The 20,558-nt window shown below is 39.0% G+C and overlaps 1 protein-coding gene across 1 annotated transcript; it reads right to left on the bottom strand.

Annotated features, from left to right (window-relative positions):
* Positions 1-8,918: 8,918 nt before the first annotated feature.
* On the bottom strand, positions 8,919-10,031 carry GPR85 (G protein-coupled receptor 85; the record flags this gene model as incomplete). Its single annotated transcript, XM_080936421.1, has 1 exon — positions 8,919-10,031. The coding sequence occupies one exon, from the start codon at positions 10,029-10,031 to the stop codon at positions 8,919-8,921; it is 1,113 nt and encodes a 370-aa protein (XP_080792547.1).
* Positions 10,032-20,558: the final 10,527 nt, after the last annotated feature.

Raw genomic sequence — 20,558 nt, forward strand, 5'->3', positions numbered from 1 at the left:
AACACTAAGCCATCTCTTCAGTTTCTAAACTGATAGCTCAGAGGGAAAAAATCCTTCACAAGACTTGATAAATAGAAAATGTCTCATTTTTTTTTGTACTTTTCGAAAATGACAGATTTTCATGCTCACAATGGAAATACAAAACAGTCAGATTCACCCACTGCAGAAAATGCTCCAGACCTCCCAGGCATAGCAAATAACAACAGCAAGGAGAAGAACATGGCTTCTTTCTGCAGCGAGAATTTGAATTGCATCATGTCTGGAGGCACTGGTGCAGTCACTGTGCAGTTTCCAATGTACTGAGTGTGTGAGGCCTGTGTAAAAATAGGAACATTTATTCTCTTGAATTATAAATCCTTGAGTGCATGAACACTTTCTCATTCAGTCTCCCAAATTCATATCAGTGCCTAAAATCATTGCCATGATAAAACTAGGAAGCTTTTCTACTTTATCCACTTAAAAGTTAAAAATTCATAAGACTCAGCAACATAAAACAATGTTTTACAATAACTAAATCATTTTTTTTGCTCCAAGTTAGAAGTGCAAATTTAAAAATTTACCATTATTTCTAGACATTTGGTTCAATTCTTGAAGTTGATAAAGAATCATTGTAAAATATCTTTTCACTTTGTTACATTTAAGAGACGAGATCTTCATGCAAATTGAACACAGCAAGTATAGATCCCAAAACAAAACAGAACAAAAAACCAAGTATATCTTTGTTTATTTTTACAAAACTGAAGACTAAAACCCAAGCCAGTAGCAGATTTAATGAAAGGATTTATTAAGCACTTTGTACAACTTTCAGTACACAGTAGGTGCTAATGAAGTATCTGTTCAAAGGTGGGTGGTTCTGAGATCACAAACTGTGGAAGTATTAAAATATCTTCCTAGATTTTATGCCTCATGTATTGGAATAGAAATTCAAACAGGTTTGGCTCCCTGTAAAAGAAATCCATGAATTATTTATAATTGAGGGCAGACCATAAAAAGGAATAACAAGGCACAAATATCCATAATTTGGTCATTTGCAATGGAAGCAGAGCATCGGCTCCGTCTGATTAAAATTAAAAGTGCTGTTAGGAACTTAGCACATGAAGAAAGCAAAAACCTGGTGAGTGTTTTAATGTGTTATATATAGATATTAGTCAGTGTTGATATCAATAAGCTAGGATCAGCCTGGGCCTTCAGCTGCCTAGGTGGGGACCTCGTTAGTTAAAATATTGCAGAAGAGAAGTAGTTCTCAGTGGACCTCTGCCAGCTGTGGGGAGCTCTGTTGGACAGGAATAGCCATGACATTAATGTCCTGGAAACATCCATGACCCAGATAGATCAACTATAGATTTTTCCAAGCCAGAGGAATTTTATTATACAGCAAGAGAACCAAGGGGTCTACAGAATTGATCCAGCTTATAGCTGACCAGCAGACCAGCTCCTAATACTCTAACACTTCGTCTGGCCCTTTCATTCCTATACACTGGAGGATGAAATGAGCACAGTGTCCCCTAAGACCGCAGAGGCCACTGTAGGAGAGCAAGGAGAAAACAGCACCTCTCACTTCAGGAGATGGACTCGCCCACTTTGGCGGGTACTACTGAAGAGGGCAAAAGGAAAGAATGGGGCACAGCTGCTGTGGGGACAGAGAACATGGGCAAACCAACAGATTAAAAGAGGCAGGCAGTTGGCTGGTGGCGTGAGCACCTGCCCATAACTCAGCATATGAAACTTTATGATAATTAACTGGCCAAGAGAATACGGTGTGAACAGTACTTACGATAGTGATTCTACCGTGCTCTCTGGGAATCACCCCCTTAGTAAATAAAAGGTCTAAACTTTGGCTTGGAAGCTCCAGAGGATTTGAGGGCAGGCAGGAGGATAAATTGCCCTCGCTGACACGGGGTCTGGTAATGGCGATACCGCAAGGTAGACCTTTAACGGAGACTGGACAGCCTGAATGAAAAGATTTCATATAGCCTACAACAATCCTCTATGTGAACATCTTCCCGTTTGAGATTGTGACTAAACGTATATAGTATATAAAAAGAGTCAGATCTAGGTAAAACTGTCCACCTGGTGTGAGCTGTGTAACCCACTTCTAAAATCTGAGCAGTGTCCTTCTAAAAAAAAAAAAAAGAAAGAAAGAAAGAAAGAAACAAAACCCTGATAGATTCTCCTTTCTGCTGTTGCAGGATCTTACATGAAAGCACAGACTGGTTTTAGTAACCCAGTACTCTTGTTTCTTTCAGAGCCTCTGTGGGAAAGAAAAGCAAGCAAGCAAGGTGGAGCGGAGCTCCAAAGGCCTCGGAGCTCTCCCTCTGCTCGGCTGCTTGTGTTCCCTGGAGGTTCTAAGCTTCAACAATGATTTTCTCAACAGAAGCAGCGTAGCAGTAGAAACTCCAGCCATAGCCACCATTGATGAGCATTCACTTCCTGGGTCTTGCATGAATGAATTTGTAACGTGGCTGAATAAAGGTACTCGGCAGCCTCTCTTGTCATCACTAACTTGTGCAGGTTACTTAATTATTGCAGCCTCTAAATTTACAAATTATAAATATTAATAACATCTACTTTTGACAGCCAAGTGAATCAATACCAGAAACATGTTTGGGATATTCTTGGGCATATTGTAAAGTAACAAATTGTTATTGTTTCATAGAGTTTCCAAGGCATAATTTTAAAACCAGTTGTTGCTCTTTTCCTCCCCAGTGTACAGACAAGAGTATTGGAACTCTCTCTCTCTCTCTCTCTCTCTCTCTCTCTCTCTCTCTCTCTCTCTCTCTCTCTCTCTCTCTCTCTCTCCACACACACACACACATATATACTAGTAAGAGACAGAATAAGGGCTTCAACATTTAAGTGCTTTGCTGTTTAGCTACTCCACAATGCGGGCTCTTCCTCAGCTCCAGCTAAATCACATCCAATTCTTTGATTAGTTTTCTGTTGAACACATCAGGGGTTTTTCACATGTCTCTTTTGCTTGTCCATCCTGTTGCTCCTCTATCTGAACAGCTCTATTAACTTTGTCGGGCCAGCGAAATTAAGATTCCCCTGCAGAGCCCATTCAGTTGCCACTTCCCCCTCCCCCCTCCCCACCTTCCCAGAGTTAATTGCTTGTCTGTGTTGCTTTAACACTTATCTCACTGTCTCCCTCACAGTACTTAGCACATTGCCTCAGACTCTGCTGATGTCTTCAGTGTGAGATGATGAGGCTCCTTTGCTGCACCAGTAAAGTTTATTTAAAATGTGAGGCTCTGCCAGGGCCTCACAGGAATGCTCTTGCTGACTCTTCTCAACAGCTCCAGAATTCATAAGATATTGTAATCCCATTGCTATTGATAAGTCCAAAAGGCAAAGTCACTTGACAAAGAGCCCATTTAAAATAGGGGCATAATGAATGGTTGTCACATTAAAGTTATATTTCAATAAACAAATGCTTAGCAAAAAGAGTAGGGTATTCATTTTCATGGGGAAAAACATTAAATTCAATGGTTTTTGATGAAAGATAAAAGAACAAATTCTGCTTCCTTTATTTAGTTGGGTTTTTTTTTCTTTCCTTAAGTCTTTAAAAAGAAGCAACTGATTAGCTTTGCCTACTTCCAGCTCAATTCTCATTCCAACTTTAACATTTATTATTATTATTATTATTATTATTATTATTATTATTATTATTACTATTACTATTACTATTATTAATGGTGTTACCTGTGGCATAACAAACATATCTTGCTTCCACATCCTATAATCAATAGTGGCTACCCACATAAACTAGATACTTCAGTACCTTACTATCTATCAAAACCTCATAAAACTTTTCCTGAATTACAACACAAGCGTTACTATTTGGGTTAAGAATTTATTATTTTCCACATGCAGAGAATGATGTGTGCTGAGGGGCATGGTGTGTCTCACATCAAAAGGAGGTATGAACTGGCTGTAAAGGTCAGGTATGAACCTCCAACTGACCTGTGGCTTCCTGGAGGTCTATCTGTACAGCTACTTCCAGGGAAACACATTCTCCTGGGTTTCCTCTTCAAGACTTAGCGGATCTGGTGCCTTATCAACTTCCTGACTTGGGGAGAAGAAACCGGCTTTAAAAGCTTTTTAACTCAAAGGGCTTAGCAGCTAATGGACAACATCCTTTTGGCAAAGGAGGTGATGCCAAAGCCCCTTTCCTTGTTTAAAAACAAGGCCTTATTTATGTAACTCTTTTTTTTTTTTCATTAAAGGCTTTTGGTTTTACTGTTCTCTTTTGGAATTTGTTACATTGGCCAAATCTGTTACATAAGGCCAAAGTTTCATCAATTTGGTTCACCCCAAATCTCTCTATCTCCTATGTTGCTCCTCTAAAAAAAAAGAATATTCTTAATTTACTTGACCTTTGACTTATGGCAGAAGTAAACAAGCCATTTGCAAGTGTCTCCTTAATTTTATGCATTGTGAAGGCTTTGGAGTCGCACCTCAGCTTTGAGCAATTCTATCGTTTTAATATGAGATAAACATTTTGAAGGTAGAGGGAAGTCATAGAATCAGTTCCATGGCCATAATTTAAAAGGACAAAACTTTCACTAATGAGTAGATGACAGAATTTATAATTTCCATTCAAAAATATTCATAAAAATCTATTACCGAATACAAAAGTAATATATTCTTTTCACAGAAAAGCAAACTCACAAGACTTGAAAATATAAGTAACTTAGACTTACAGATTTTACTTTGATTTTAGAGTCATTAGCTGTTGTTTAAAAGCATGATTTTTTACTTTAGCTCCCTTTTTGTTTTTGTTTTTTAGCATGGAATTGATATAAGGTGAAATTTTGTGTGTAAGCAAGTTATGGTCTATGTTACACATGGAATAAGATAGAATAAAAACCCCAATTTGCCTAATGGTGACTATAGAGAAGTATAGAAAAGTGAAGAGTTTGGGTTTACTGGATCACTTTCCAGTAGTAATCACAGATGCAGCCCAGTTCGGTAGTTAAATGACTTATGTGACAGGCACATGTCTCCATAAGTATACATACAGTTCCTGTGCTTGCAATGGAAGTAACTTGGAGTCCAAATCAACTTTCCAGCTACAGGACCACCAGGAGTTCTATTTTCACCCCCAATAAGGAACAGTAGAAATCTTTCAGGGGCAGTATATTTGAATAGTTATACCACCTCATTTCACATATTATTCCTGTCTGTGGTTGGCACCAGGGAAAACCCCCCTGATGCTAATCACCAAGGTGCACAGGGACACGTTTTGTCCCTTGACTGCACTTTACTGAGACATTTTCATGGTAATTTGAGAGACTATAGCAGAGAAGATGCGTCTTCAAGTCTCTTGCAGGAATTGAATTGTTTCCTGTAGAAGTAAACAGTTAGGACACAACTTCACATTTATATTTCTCTGTGACTTTATACAAACTGTGAACAAACAACATGGGAGCTATTTTCACAACACAGTGTCAGCAACACATTAGACTTGAGTGACAGGGTCCTGACACTTTCCTTAGTAAGTAGCAGAGGGTTTCCCAGAGTTGAGAAAGTATAACATATAAACGATTCCAAGGTAAACCAGGAGCTAAGGCATTAGCGAGAAGGTGGAAACACTTAATTTGTGCTCATTAATTCTGACACTACTCTCTGAGTATCTATTATTTTAGCACCCAATAGCTCACTGTCACTCCATATCTGTTGAGTCTTTCCCAGAAGCCTAAGCTCAATGAGAGATCACTCATGTTTTCCACAGTTGTCACAGCAGGAAGCCCAGAGCCTGGGACAGCTTTACTGAACAAATAAGTAACTGTGGAGAATACCCAGGTAAGCATCCTTAGAAGTGTACAAGATTGGGGATGTGGCTCTCTCCAAGTATTAACAATGACAGATCAGTTGACTCTATAAAGAACCACAGTGCTGAAATCCAATTAGGTAGCATGTAAAGAAGACGGCCGGTTGACTTTCCTATTTACAATGAATGTTGTTCAATTATAATCAAGTTTGTTATTTAATTCAAGGCTACATAGAAAATCAGACCAGCTACTCACCTCCATCTGCCTTAGTTAATATCTGCATGGGATTCCACAGCCACAAACATAAAACTCTACTGTGTACAAAGCGAACCAGATGGCAGAGCGCAGGCATAGCCACAGAAAAGCATTACAGCTCTGATGGAAAAACAATGTGAAGACTGTTCTACTCTGTAGAGTAATTAGTCAAAGAAGAACCCATTATTTATTGATGAGGAGCCTCTCTCAATGGGAAGTTGGACTCCCCAACGAGAATGTATTTTTATGGATTGAGGATTAGTAACCATTTCAAGTTGAATTAATTGCTAACTGTTTTTATTGACTATGGAAATGGTTGCCAAAGTAGCTAACGTGTTTTTGTCATAAAGACACTAGCAGAGACTTTTATTTTATTTTATGATTACTACAGTTATTTACCGACTAGGAAATTGTTTGGTAGTGAAGGCTGTACCTGATCTAGTGATTCAGCCTTCACCTTCAAACTCTGGAGACAGTCATTAGAGTTAGCTCTATTCAATAATCCCCTTGGGACCAGTCACTTATATAAAATGAGTTGTAGTCCAAGTAGCTATACGGAGTCAGGCAAAATCACTTCCCTTTCTCTTCTGTCCTCTCTGCAGTCCCCTTCCTTCATCCACACCTGCTCAATTATCTACATAATGGAAGTATGGATTGGTGAAATCCATGTTCACTGGCCTTAAGATTATTGCTGACATTTCCGATTGATATTTGAATCTTTATGCCAAGTTCTCCATGAAAATAATCAATGTCATACGTGTTCCCTGCAAATTTTGAGATGGAAATATTGTTAGCAGACCATGTTTTGGTAACATTGATTTTTATTGTGTTCTTGGAAATGGTTTTAGTATCAACAAGGAGCTTTTATTGCTAGATCCACCTCACTGCTGTGCATTAAATTTTGTCCCAGATCAAATCAGCTTTGGTGTAGAAATGAGGTTAGAATGCTTACTGGTAATGGCTTGAGCAAAAACTTAATAGTTGCATAGATACTGAAATTTTCAGATATTTGTTTTTTTCTATTTATATTAAAATTCTGTTTGTAGTAGTACTATATCAATGAGAAATTCTGTTTTGCTAAGTTTTTATCCTTATTTTTCATATACAAAAGCAAAGCAAACAAACATCTCTCCAGAAACAAAACTACGGGAAGCCAACAGAAGTAATAACAACTTTCCCTGGCTTTGGAACACTGACCCTACAAGCCATTCTTACAAGTAATAGATTCAGAACCCAAAATTTTTACTAAAATGCAATAGTTATGCTAAAATCCCAAACGAAACCATTAGTATTCATTTGTAAATACCACTGGCATATAATCATAAATAAAGGAATGAATTTGAAAAGCTACTCCATAATGCTTTTAAATATTAAGCCAGCTTTGTGCTGACATTCATATGTTCCAGCTTTGGAATATAATAGGTACAAAAAATAAAAATAATTATAAAGCATTTTTTCTGGTTTGTGCTTGTATGCTAGATTAAAGAAAATTATATGCCAAAGTGTAAAATTTATTCCACGAAAATTAACAGGCTACACAGATAAATTTTGGCAAATGCAACTTTATATTGAAGTTCACACATCTGTATCTTAAAGAATGAGACTCACAGAATCTAATGTACTTCTAAAATACCAGAAATCATATTATAAGCTTTCACAAGTTAAACCTGAAATAATTTAAAGGACCAATACACTGAATGTGCAGAAAGTAAAAAGAAGACTGTGCCTTCCATACAATAAATGCTTCACAATAAATTATGCCAGATGTCATACTAAGGCTGTGGGCTCCCCTGACAGCTGACTTACAATATAAACACATCAACTGTCTGCTTCTTAGAACACACTGGAATGGGTAACACACCTCAGAAGAAAATCTCATTATGTTAATGGTGTGCACCTTAATTTCCAAACCATGTGAGGGAAGAGGGGAAAGTATTCAATGGTCTTCCATGCACTTCCTGATGAACAGCCAGGGCAGGTTACTGTTTCAATGCCTCTTGACTATTTACTCTACTGCTAAAAAAGCTGAAGGATACTAGATAACCTTTTAAGGCAACATGTGTTTATTCTGCATTTTTAGAACTGCTCATCTGTGGTTAGTTGATTCCATTCATGTTGCCTCCCAGACAGAAATCTAGCATTTGTAAAATAGAAACAAACCGGAAACTTTTTTTTTTTTTTTTTTTTTTTTACTGAACCAACAAAAAAACACATAATACAGTTCAATGCTAGCAATTTCACTGGTAGGGAAAGGAAGTGGCATTTAGAAATAGCAATATATCAATACAAAAAAGGTAAACTCTAATTGGAACCAATATACTGCTTTGGAATGCTTCCCCAAACTCACAAGGCGTGTTTAAAGTGTTGTACCTCAATAATTCATGGCACATCTTTTAAGAATTACAGTACTGTTAAGTCCCCAGTAGTGTAGTCTTTGCAAAACAAAAATAGTATGAAATGTTTTAAAGTCTTCAAACTTCTAAAATTAGCTTTTATCAACACATTTACCTCATGTCAACTTAATTTATTAAAATGTCCAATGCTAATTGTTTTTAAGTTTTTTTTCATATGTAATGATATACACAGCATTTAGCACTGATACTTAGCACCTGCTACTTCCATTATCTAATGTTCACCCACAGAAAGAAACTTAGGGCAGTGGTTCTGTCCTTTCTTAATTACAAACCTTTGCCAGCAGTCAGCAGGATCACTCTGAGATTTAAAATAGGATTATAGGTGAACTATTGCAAAAAACTGCAGAATGTTGACCAAATCCTCACAACTGCTGGTCCCATCCTTGATTTTTCTTCTCAATACATGGCTACCGGCCACAATTGCTTAGCAGAGAGGGTTAGTGTTTCACAAGGCTAATGATTTACAGATGCTCCCTCATATAACACAGTAAGGTTCCCTTGGTAACCTGGATTTTCTGCAGTAAAGAAGGGTTGTGCTGAAACAGCGCCTCAGCTCCCTGTTGGAGAAAATACAGACAAAGGGATTGATTCCTGCTTGGGCGAAACTCATCCAGACAGCTGCTGTCAGAAATCCCCCTGGAACTACAGGCCCTCTAGCAAAAACTCTCCAATAGCAGGCCACCAGGTAGGGACCCCACAAGGTTAGGAAGAGAAAAGTCATTATATAGAACATTCTGCTGATTCTTTTCTCCATTTTGAACTCATCCAAGACCAGTAGCCGTCTTCTGCCTGTGGTATTCGCATTTTGCCGGATGCCCAGCAAAGTGGGTGGCGTGGGACCCCTTCCAAATCCTGCTAGCCAATTGGCAGCTGCCTGGCCACTAGCTCCAGGGCCATGGAAGGTCCAGTTCTGACTCACTGCTGCTACAAACTGGACTGGCTTCATTTTCCTTCGATCGTGGACAAAAAATATCAGCTTGAGGTAGACAAGCTGCGTGGCTAAGAGAATGAGAGCGAGGAGCAGCATGAATCCTAGGGAATCGTTAGCCCTGAAGGAGCGGTGTTGGAAGGTACATTGATCCTCCTCCCTAATGAATGAGTAGGTGCCTACATCTAAGACTGGGGGGAAGGCCATGGCCACAGACAGAGTCCACACCATGCAGATCACAGCCAAGCACGTCCAAAAGGTCAGCCTCTTTGTATAGAAGCGGTGATGAGCAATGGCTAAGTATCTGGTGACGCTGATGCAAAAGAGCATGAAGGCAGTGTGGAAACAGGACAGAACCCCCAGAAAGGCAATCACTTTGCAAGTCAGAGTTCCGTACGTCCAGGAAGAGCCATTTTTGACGGAGTTGAATACAAATGGAAAACAAATTGCAGATCTGAGGATGTCTGAGCAGCACAGATCCAGCAGGAAGTAATAAGGAGCTCTATGCAAGGTCTTATCTTTCACTAGCAAAATGGAGATCAGAAGGTTTCCCACCACACTGACTCCTATTATGAAACCCAGGGAAGTCAGTTTCAGAAAGGCTGTTAGAGGCGAGAGATTTTGCAAAATGTTGTCAGCTGCATGGCTATAGTTCGCCATAGATGGATGGAGGATAAGGAAACAACCTCAGTCAAGTCTCATGATCTAGATAGAAGAACAGGGAAAAGATAGATCCATACATTTTACTGAAAATGTAATCCACAAAGAGATCAGATCCAATCTGTGGTCATGCTTCCTCTTTCCTTCCGTTTGATTTGCCATCAGAATATCTGAAGAAGAAGATAAAAAGGGAGAGAGAGAGAGAGAACTATCAGTTCTTCAGTTGATAAGCAATGATGTCAGTGCTACCCCAAAGCTTCCTTTATGAGGAAGCCGTAAAGTTTCAATTTTAAACAGCACTGTTTGCTTCAACAGCAATTTGAGATGTCAGAGTGCTTACTGGCTCTTTTAGTCTGCTAAGCTAGGTGAACTTAACAATGTCCTTATTCTAGACACCATATAGTTAGATTTGGACATCTTCTGGGGGGAAGGGAATAAATTGTTCCACGGTTGTAAAATACGCCAGCCCCAAGAATTAATCACTACCTTTGCCATGGAATCTGCAAGATTGCTGAGAGGAGGCAGACAGGAGGTTACCCACAATTATTTAAGCGCCTTTAACCCATCAGTATTTTAAAGGAAGCATCTCAGATCATATGCATGCAGAGAATCTGTGCAAATATATGTCTTTTAAGTTCATACTGCATAAAAGTATTTGTTGATTAATCTTGAAGCATAATTTTAACACCAGACTTCTAAACGAATAGAAACCTGTCCCTGTCGGGAGATTCGATGTGATTTAATCTTTTGTCTTTCTCTCCCTACCCCACTCCACCCCCACGCCGTTTTGGGCAAATCCTGCCTCTTTTAAAGCTACATGATTATTTTAAAAAAAATGGTAAAGGTAAATATTGGCTAGGGAAACACACCCAGAGGGATAATGCACTTCCATTTGTAAACCTAGGCTGCCTGGATCCAATGAATATAACATGAAACAGTATTTCTTCGGCAATTAAGCCTTTCTCATTTACACTGATAATCTCTGATGCAAATCACAAGTGGCTTTATTTTCAAACAAAATGCACATTGTCTCTTATGCGCCTGTGAGCCACACCAGGGCGATCAGTTTTCTCTGTTATTCCCACGAAGCGTGTTTCCTTTGCCACTTCTCACTTGCCTGGAATATGCTGATGGAAGCCCAGGCAGAACTGCATCCGATGAGGTTAATTTCCCAACCGGTACATTCCCGGGTAAATACAGATCGCATCATGCAACATTACGAAACCTGAAATCCACCACCCCTAGATTTATAACGGGGAGATGGGGGGAGGGGGAAGAAGGGAGGAGGGGAAGGAGGCAGAGAGAGAGAGAGAGAGAGAGAGAGAGAGAGAGAGAGAGAGAGAGAGAGAGAGAGAGAGAGAGAGAGAGAGAGAGAGAGAGAGAGAGAGAAGCATTACATACTGGAAGATGGGAAGAGATTGCTTCCTTGCTGCAAGGGAAGGGTTCTCTGTGATTCGCAGTCTCTCATATTCCTCAGTTTTGCAAAGGTTTCCAGAAACCGAATTCTCAGTAAGCTTTACAGAAGATGCATTGTCTGAATGTACTTCCATTATGCAGTTTATTGTCCCAAAAAAAAAAAAAAAAAACCCTCGGGGAGGGCTGTATCCTGATGAACCTGCAGTTTCATTAGCACGGTGCAACCCCCTCCCCCAAACTTAACCGAGAGTATATCCTCCTACCTGTTGGTGTTGGATATCCCGACAGACTATAGCTTCTTCTTTCTATAAATTGCTGATTTTTTTTTTCCTGAGTGCCTTGACTGAGCATCCAGGCAGGGCTCGGCGGCGCCTGCGCGTTGGAGCCTCCTTCAGCTCCAGCCGCGTCCTCCCCTGTCGCAGCGGCACCGTCTCCCCCAGTAACGCAGGGGCCGCGGCGGCGGCGGCGCGGTGGCGAGGGCGGCGGCGGCGAGGGGATGCTCCGGCCTCCGCCGAACTAGCAGGAGCCCCTGTCTGTCTCCGGAGCAGGCTGGCTTGCTTCAATGTCCCGTCCGGTTGAGCCGGGCCCCAAATCAGGCTTTTGTTCCCTCGAGGCAGCTTCGGAACTTTTCCCTCCCCGCATTGGCAGTGGGGGGCTCGGGAAGGCTCTTCCCGGACCTCAGGCCCATCCTCTTCCCCTAGGGCAGCGCACGAAGCCACCGTGCCGCGGACCGCCGCCTCCGCCCCAGCTGCCCCGAACCCTCGCCTTCCCGAAACATCGTCTTCCTCTCTCTGGCAGGGTGGTCCTGCTAAGCATTGGACGCGCCTTGGAGAATTCTTCTCAAATGATTTTTATTTTTTTTTCACTGCTGATCTTTGGTTTGGCACGTTAGCTGAGGAAAGAAAGAGAAAAAATGAAGAAAAAAAAAAAAAAAGGAAATTAAAAAAATTAAGCACAGTCAACAATCTTGCCAGTGGGGGGAAGAGATGGGCAGCCCTATCTTTGTCAGTGGTCATCTGTTCTCAAAGGCACGCAGATCCGCATTTAAGGAAGGAGAAGCTAAGTTCAGGTGACAAGTGCCTAACCGATCTCCACTCATTCTACCTGACTAGCGGATCAGGAGAGATTTTACATGGCTGTTCCTCACATCCCACCCCAAAGCAACAAGACTCCTTTCTCTCTCAAGCTGGGTTGACCAATAGGTTGCTAATGTCAAAGCGGTGGTGTGTATGAGTTTCCCCTTTCCCTTCCTTTGTTGTTAGACATAAAAAAAAATTTACCAGGAATATGATGAATACCGGAAACTTACACCAGTCCACAAACACCACATAGTCTGACACCTGGTGATTAGGAACGCCTCAAGAATCATCCTCGTCTCGATTCTCCCATTTCCAAAGAGTTTTTGCGAGGGTGGGGTAAGATTTTAAACAACTACCCACTCTTCACCCCTTAAAAGCTAGCAGGCACGCTTTCATTAAATCCCAAGGTAAAACGTCTGCTTGTCTTCCTGCAAGCTTATTGCTTTATAATAATCTGTTAATGAAATAGAAAAAAAAAATCTCTCTACAGTAATAATTTGATCTCGAGACAGCAGTAAAATACCTCATCGCTGGGTGGTGAGATTGTGACATTCAGGGGAAGTCGAGCCAATCAGCATACAGATAATATAGGTTAATTTACATATTGTATTTCTATTGGATACATAGCGGTAAAATGTTTAAAGCTTAAAACTGAATACTTCACTGTCATGATGTCACAGTCGTTACACAAAGACCAATGTTTGTAATGCTGAAACAATGTTAAATTGCCTGGATTTGATTGGAGATTTTTTTTTTTAGCCAATTAAAAAATAACGATTAGCTGTGGTGTGTGTGTGTGTGTGTGTGTGTGTGTGTGTGTGTGTGTGTGTGTTTGTGGATATCCATAAGGCACTTGCTTTAGGCATCTTTACTTAGGAGAGTCAATCCTGTGACAATACTGGAAGTAACTTGAATATATTTCCAAGTAAGACATCCAGGTTTTTGTAAAACATGATTCCGAAGAATTCAAAACCACATGATGGGTACAACTTTTAAGTAAAATCTCAAATTATTTTTTTATGAAACTACAGATTGATTTTCTATTTCATAAATTATATCTCAATGCATTTTGCCAAGAATGATTATTTACTGAACTTTTAAGATTTAAAAATAAGCTATATACATAGAAAAAAGTGATTCAAGTGAGCTTACTAAATATCTACCATTGACCAGATGTTAGGCTTTCCAGGTTAAGAAATCCCTTAAAAGCAAATGGAAGGGTGATAATATATTGTCAGACCACAAAGGAATAATTCATTCTGGCAAAAAAATACAAGGCTAGGATCCAAGACTTAAGTGATCTTATACTTTAAGAAGCATATATTGATTCCTTAAAGATAATAGCAAGTGATTTGTATACAAAGAAGCCTTTATAACTTCCAGGTGTATTGGAGCTCCTTTTCCTTTACAATTGAGGACAGCTACACTTACTTGAGGCTCCCCGCCCCCAACCCCAGGTATTACATGAAAATGCCATTTTCTTGCCTTGCAAGGTACTTAAAAACTAATGAGATAAATTTTAATTTAGTTCATTAATGCTACAGGAGAGAAGGCCAGATTTTACATCTTTGAATAACAAGAATCTTAAAGATAAATTGAGAAGGAGGACAAAGTTTCATATTATCAACATGTTCTCAAAAATTTATCAATTACTGTAGATTTATCCTCACATTGTAGGGTTATAATCTCATCTACTTTCTTTTTTTATCATTTTTATTGGATATTCTCTGTATTTACATTTCAAATGTTATCCCCTTTTCTCCTTCTCCCATCCATCTCCCTCCCTACCCTTGCTTCCATGAAGATGCTCTCACTCCCAACCACCCACATCTACCTCAGCACCTTGGCATTCCCCTACACTGGGAAAATGAGCCTACACTGGACCAAAGGCCTCTCCTCCCACTGATGTCAGACAATGCTCTGATACATATAAAACTGAAGCCATGGGTCTCATCATGTGTGCTCACTGGTTGGTGTTTTGGTCCCTGGGAGCTCTGGGGGGGGGGGTTGATTAGTTGATATTGTTGTTCTTCCTGTGGGGTTGCAAATCCTGTCAGCTCCTTCAGTCCTTTCTCTAGCTCTTCCATTGGGGTCCCCATGCTCAGTCAGATAGTTAGCTGCAAGCATCCTCACCTATATCAGTAAAGCTCTGGCAGAGCCTCTGAGGAGACTGCCATATCAGGCTCTTGGCAGTAAGCACCATCAATAGTGACTGGGTTTGGTGGCTACATATGGAATGGATCCCGAGGTGAGACAGTCTCTGGATGGCCTTTTCTCAATCCCTGCTCCTCTATTTGTTCCCGTATTTCCTCCTGTATTTTTTTTTTTTTTTTTTTTTTATCCTTTCTAAGAAGGACTGAGGCATCCACATTCTGGCCTTCCTTCTTTTTGAGCTTCATAAGTTCTGTGAGTTGTTTCTTGGGTATTCAGAGCTTTTGGGGGCTAGTTTCTGCTTATCAGTGAGTATATACAATGCGTGCTCTTTTGTGACTGAGTTACCTCACTCAGGATGATAGCTTCTAGTTCCATCCATTTGCTTAGGAATTTCATGAACTCATTGCTTATAATAGCTGAGTATAGCACTCCATTGTGTAAATGTACCTCATTTTCTGTATCCATTCCTCTGTTGAAGGACACCTGGGTCTTTTCCAGCTTCTGGCTATTATAAATGAGGCTGCTATGAACATAGTGGAGCATGTGTCCTTGTTATATGTTGAAGCATCTTTTGGATATATTCCCAGGAGTGGAATAGCTTGGTCCTCAGGTAGTACTATGTTCAGTTTCTTGAGGAACCTACAGACTGATTTCCAGATGGGTTGTACCAACTTTCAATTACACCAACAATGGAGGAGTGTTTCTTTTTCCCCACATCTTCGCTAGCATCTGCTGTCATCTGGATTTTTGATCTTAGCCTTTCTGACTGGTGTGAGGTAGAATCTCAGGGTTGTTTTGATTTGCATTTCCCTGATTACTAAGGATGGTGAACATTTTTTAGGTGCTTCTCAGTCATTTGGTATTCCCCAGTTGAGAATTATTCGTTATTTAACTCTGTACTCCATTTTTTAATTAGGATTATTTGATTCCCTGGACTCTAACTTCTTGAGATCTTTGTATATATTGGATAATAGCCCTCTATCAGATGTGGGATTGGTAAAGATCCTTTCCCAGTCAGTTGGCTACCATTTTGTTTTCTCAACAATGTCCTTTGCCTTACAGAACCTTTGCAATTTTATGAGGTCCCAATTGTTTATTCTTGATCTTAGAGCATAGGGCACTGGTGTTATGTTCAGAAAAATTTCCCCTGTGCCTATATGTTCCAAGATCTTTCCTACTTTCTCTTCTATTAGTTTCAGTGTAACTGGTTTTATGTGGAGACATTTGATTCACTTACACTTGAGCTTTGTACAAGGAAATAAAAATTGATCGATTTGCATTCTTGTACATGCTGACAGTCAACTGAACCAGCACCATTTTTTGAAGAGGCTATCTTCTTTTCACTGAATGATTTTTGCTCCTTTGTCAAAGATCAAGTGACCATAGGTGTGTGGGTTCATTTCTGTGTCTTCAATTCTATTCTGTTTATCTATCTGCCTATCTCTGTACCAAGACCATGCAGTACAATTGATCTGTAATACAGCCTGAGGTCAGTAATGCTGATTCCTTCAGAAGTTCTTTTGCAGTTGAGAATAGCTTTCACTATCCTGGGTTTTTTGTTATTCTAGATAAATTTCCAAATTTCTCTTTCTAACTTTATGAAGAATTGAGTTGGAATTTTGATGGGGATTGCATTGAATCTGTAGATTGCCTTGTCTGATCGCCTATGTCTTTTTATTGGGGGAATTGGGTCCTTTAACATTTAATAATGTTAAGGGATATTAAGGAATAGTGATTGTTGCTTCCTGTTTTTTTTTTTTTTATTGTTAGAGGTAGAATTATGTTTGTGTGCTTCTCTTCTTTTAAGGTTGTTGCAAGAAGATTACTTTATTGCTTTTTCTAGGGTGTAGTTTCTCCCTTTGTGTTTGAGTTTTCCCCCTATTATTCTTTGTAGGGCTGAATTTATGGAAAGATATTGTGAAAATTTGTTTTGTCCTGGATATCTTGGGTTCTTCATCTATGGTAATAAGAGTTTTACTGGATATAATAACCTGAACCGGCATTTTTATTTTCTTAAGGTCTGGATGACATCTGTCCAGGATCTTCTAGTTTTTGTAGTTGCTGTTGAGAAACTGGTGTAATTCTGATAGGTCTTCCTTGATGTTACTTGACCTTTTTCCTTTACTGTTTTTAATTTTCTTTATTTGTTTTGTACATTTAGTGTTTTGACTATTATGTGTTGGGAGGAATTTCTTTTATGGTCCAATCTATTTGGAGTTCTGTAAACTTCTTGTATGTTCATGGTCATGCTTTCTTTTGATTATGGAAGTTTTCTTCTATAACATTGTTGAAGATATTTACTGGGCCTTTAAGTTGGAAATCTTTGCTCCCTCCTATACCTATTATCCTTAGTTTTGGTCTTCTCATTGTATCCTGAATTTCCTGGATGGTTTTAGTTAGGAGCTTTTTGCTTTTTGCAATTTTTTAAAAAACTATTTTATCAGTGCTTTCTATGGTGTTTTTCTGCACCAAAGATTCTCTGTTCTATCCCTTGTATTCTGTTTGTGATGCTTGCATCTACAACTCTTGATCTCTTTCCTAGGTATTCTATCTTCAGGGCTGTGTCTTTTTGTGATCTCTTTATTGTTTCTACTTCCTGTTTTAGATCCTGGATTGTTTTTGTCAATTCCTTTGCCTGTTTGATTGTGTTTTTCTGTAGCTCTTTAAGTGAATTTTGTGTTTCTTCTTTAAGGGCTTCCTCTTGTTTACCTGTGTTCTCCTGTATTTCTTCAAGGAAGTTATTCATGTCCTTCTTGAAGCTCTCTATCAGCATCATGAGGTATGATTTTAAATCCAAATCTTGTTTTTCTGGTGTATTGGGATATCTACTCCTTGCTGTGGTGGGGGAACTGGGTTTTGATGTTGCCAGATTGTTTTGGTTTCTGTTGCTTAGGTTCTTGTGCTTGCCTCTTGCCATCTTGTTATCTGTGCTGCTAGTCAGTCTTGTTGTTTCTGACTGGAGCTTGTGTCTCCTGTGGGCCTGTGGGTATGTGGGTCTGTAGGTCTGTGGGTCTGTGGGTCTGTGGGTCTGTGGGTCTGTGGGTCTGTGGGTCTGTGGGTTTAGGACTAAGGCTGCTCCTGGGTGCTCAACCCTCTGTGGGTTTCTATGGCAGTGGGACACCTCTAGCTCTGGGCACAGATAGAGAGAGACCTAAATTTGTTTTTGATTCTTTCTATCACCAAACCTAAAAAAATTGTACTTTTTCTTTGTTTTTGTTTTGTTTTGTTTGTTTGGTTTTTTGAGTTAAGCATAAGGGAACAAAGCAAATGCAGCAAAGTACTTTACATCTTAACCTTTGGGTTTAAATTTGCTTTTAAGTTATTCAGCTAATTTGTGATTAGGATGACTGAGGTAATTTGATCCATTTGATATTCATAATCAATACACATAATTTTTTTAATACACATAATTTTATTTTACAAAGAAACTACCTTCTTTTTGGAGTTAATCTATTTCCGATTTTTGTCCAATGATACTCAGCTTCATTATGGACAATATGGTTTTAGTCTATGGGTTTCCCATGCGCATATCTATGAGCATTAGAATTTGTAGAATAATAAGCTGCAATGAAATAGTCTAAAACTTGTATTTAGTTGTTCATTTAAACTATCAGTTTTTCCTGCTTAGAGGTTTATTATTATTAGGGCTTTAAACAATGTAAACGAACCTTTAAAAACATCAAGTACTGACAAAAATGTATTCATATACTTTTATGCAAAAATGCTTAAAATCTGTAAATTTATCTTTGTTTTTTTAAAATAAAGGTGTTCAATTTAATAAAAATAAGAATAAAAAAAAACCCGTGTAAATGTGAAGTTCTGTACTAGTGATTTCTGAAAGCTTTCTGGATCAAAATTTTTTCATTGGGTCTTTTTGCATAGAAACATATTCTGATAGACTATTTAAGAGATAAGAGCTAATCTGGCATAAGTAATTAATAGATAGAGAAATTATACATTTTATCTCAATAATGTTTTCCAAAATCTAGTGGATACAAATAAGGAAGGTTTTTCACAGTGATGTAAACCTTTCTAGGGTATTGTAGTTAAGTATTTGAAGAGTGGAATGGTAGACTCCACACCTAAAATATGACCTTCTGAATTGAAAATTGTGCGTCAGGTGTGTGGACTAATCATTACAGTGAAAACCTCAAACAATGAATGCAATTTCTTTAGAATTTTAATGAGGTTTTAAAAAGATTAAGGATCTGGCATATTTCTTTCCAAATCACTAAGAGGGTCATTTGTCAGATTTCTTTTTTTCTTCCTGATCTGCCACACAACAGGATCCAAAGTGCTATTATAATTCACTTTTAATTTTAGGGCTAGTGTCTTCCTTATTGGTTTAAGATACAAGCTTTTGAAAGCTCAGAAATTTACTTTCTGTGACCTTTATGTGTACATTTCTTTTCTCTGAAAACTTTAAGACTTTGTCCCCTCATTTAATTCATCTAATAAGCATTTGTCATGTTGATTTTCTGTGAGAAACAGGGTAGATCACAGGTAGAAGAAAACAAATGCTCGGGTGGTGGGACTAGATCAGAGGCAATGGAACTACTCTAAGGGGAATGAACAGAAGCTAGTGGGTGGAGAGGCTGATCTGAGAAACTAGTGTCATTCTGAATAACTTCGAGCTGGAAGAACTGCCAATGAAGGGTGGTGCCAAGAGGAGAAATGGAATGAAGGAACTGCTTCAATAGTGAAACTAATGTGTTGTTTTAAATATATGGAATGTGATGTGCTGGAGGAGTGGGCAGGAGACAATTTCAAATTTTGCTGTCTTTTATGCAGCCAAAAGTGAAGACCTAATTCAGGAGGTACCAAGGAACGATGGTAGGGTGATCTAAACTGATGATTGCATTGGCAGTTGGGAAGATGTCAAGAGAGTCTCTTAATCCCATTCCACTTAGTTAAAAGGAGGTGGGGACTTTAAAGATGTTGGAGAAGTGGAAAGACATGGGCATCTTTAACTTTATCGGTGCCTGGGATAAGAGACTTTCGATGAGGATTGGTTATTATCCATGAAAACTGTGACTTATGACTTTAGATTCATGGTGAGTAAGAAGATACCCTTGGGTCTGGTGATAAGGTTAGCAAATTTTGGGAGATAAATCTGTGTAGATTAAGAAGCATAAACACAAGTTTATATGGTTAGACTAAAACAATGGCATTGTTAACCACAGCACTGTCTCAGTGATAGAGGTTTAAATGAATTCTGTTGATATTCTATGAACAAAATGGCACTTATTTAAATGAACACAGCATGCCGTCTTCGTCAAGAAGGCTGGAAAAACCTTTAAATTGTACATTATTTAAGTTATGTCCTATGATGAAGAGAGCAAATGGAAGTTCCCTATTGATGCCTGCTACAATTTCGAAGCTTAAGGAAAACTCTTGCTCTATTATTATATTCAAAGTTATCTAATTGGTTTGTATTTTTACACCCCACTTTTTGGAGGCAGTAAATTTTAGCTAGAAAACATAAAATTGGGGGCTTTGGGGAGACAGAGAGAAAGAGAGAGAGAGAGAGAGAGAGAGAGAGAGAGAGACAGAGACAGAGACAGAGACAGAGAGAGAGAGAGACAGAGAGGAGAGAGAGAGAGACAGAGACAGAGAGAAGAGAGAGAGAATTGCAGGACAGGGCATGTGTCTACAGGAATGGTCAGAAGAACCTATATGTTGGTAATATGACTAGGGACTTCAAGCTAATTTAATAGTCAAGTTAAGAGCCATACATACTTTCCATGGGTTATAAATTATCAAGGAATAATGTAGTTCTAAGGTCACCAGAAGTATAAAGACCTATTTCATTGGATTTTTCAGAGGTTACTTCAATCTTGCAGTTCATTAAGGATGTTATTATGAGTTCCAGCGCTAT

Source organism: Micromys minutus (assembly GCF_963924665.1).
Source record: "Micromys minutus genome assembly, chromosome: 23".
In the NCBI taxonomy this organism is placed as follows: domain Eukaryota; kingdom Metazoa; phylum Chordata; class Mammalia; order Rodentia; family Muridae; genus Micromys; species Micromys minutus.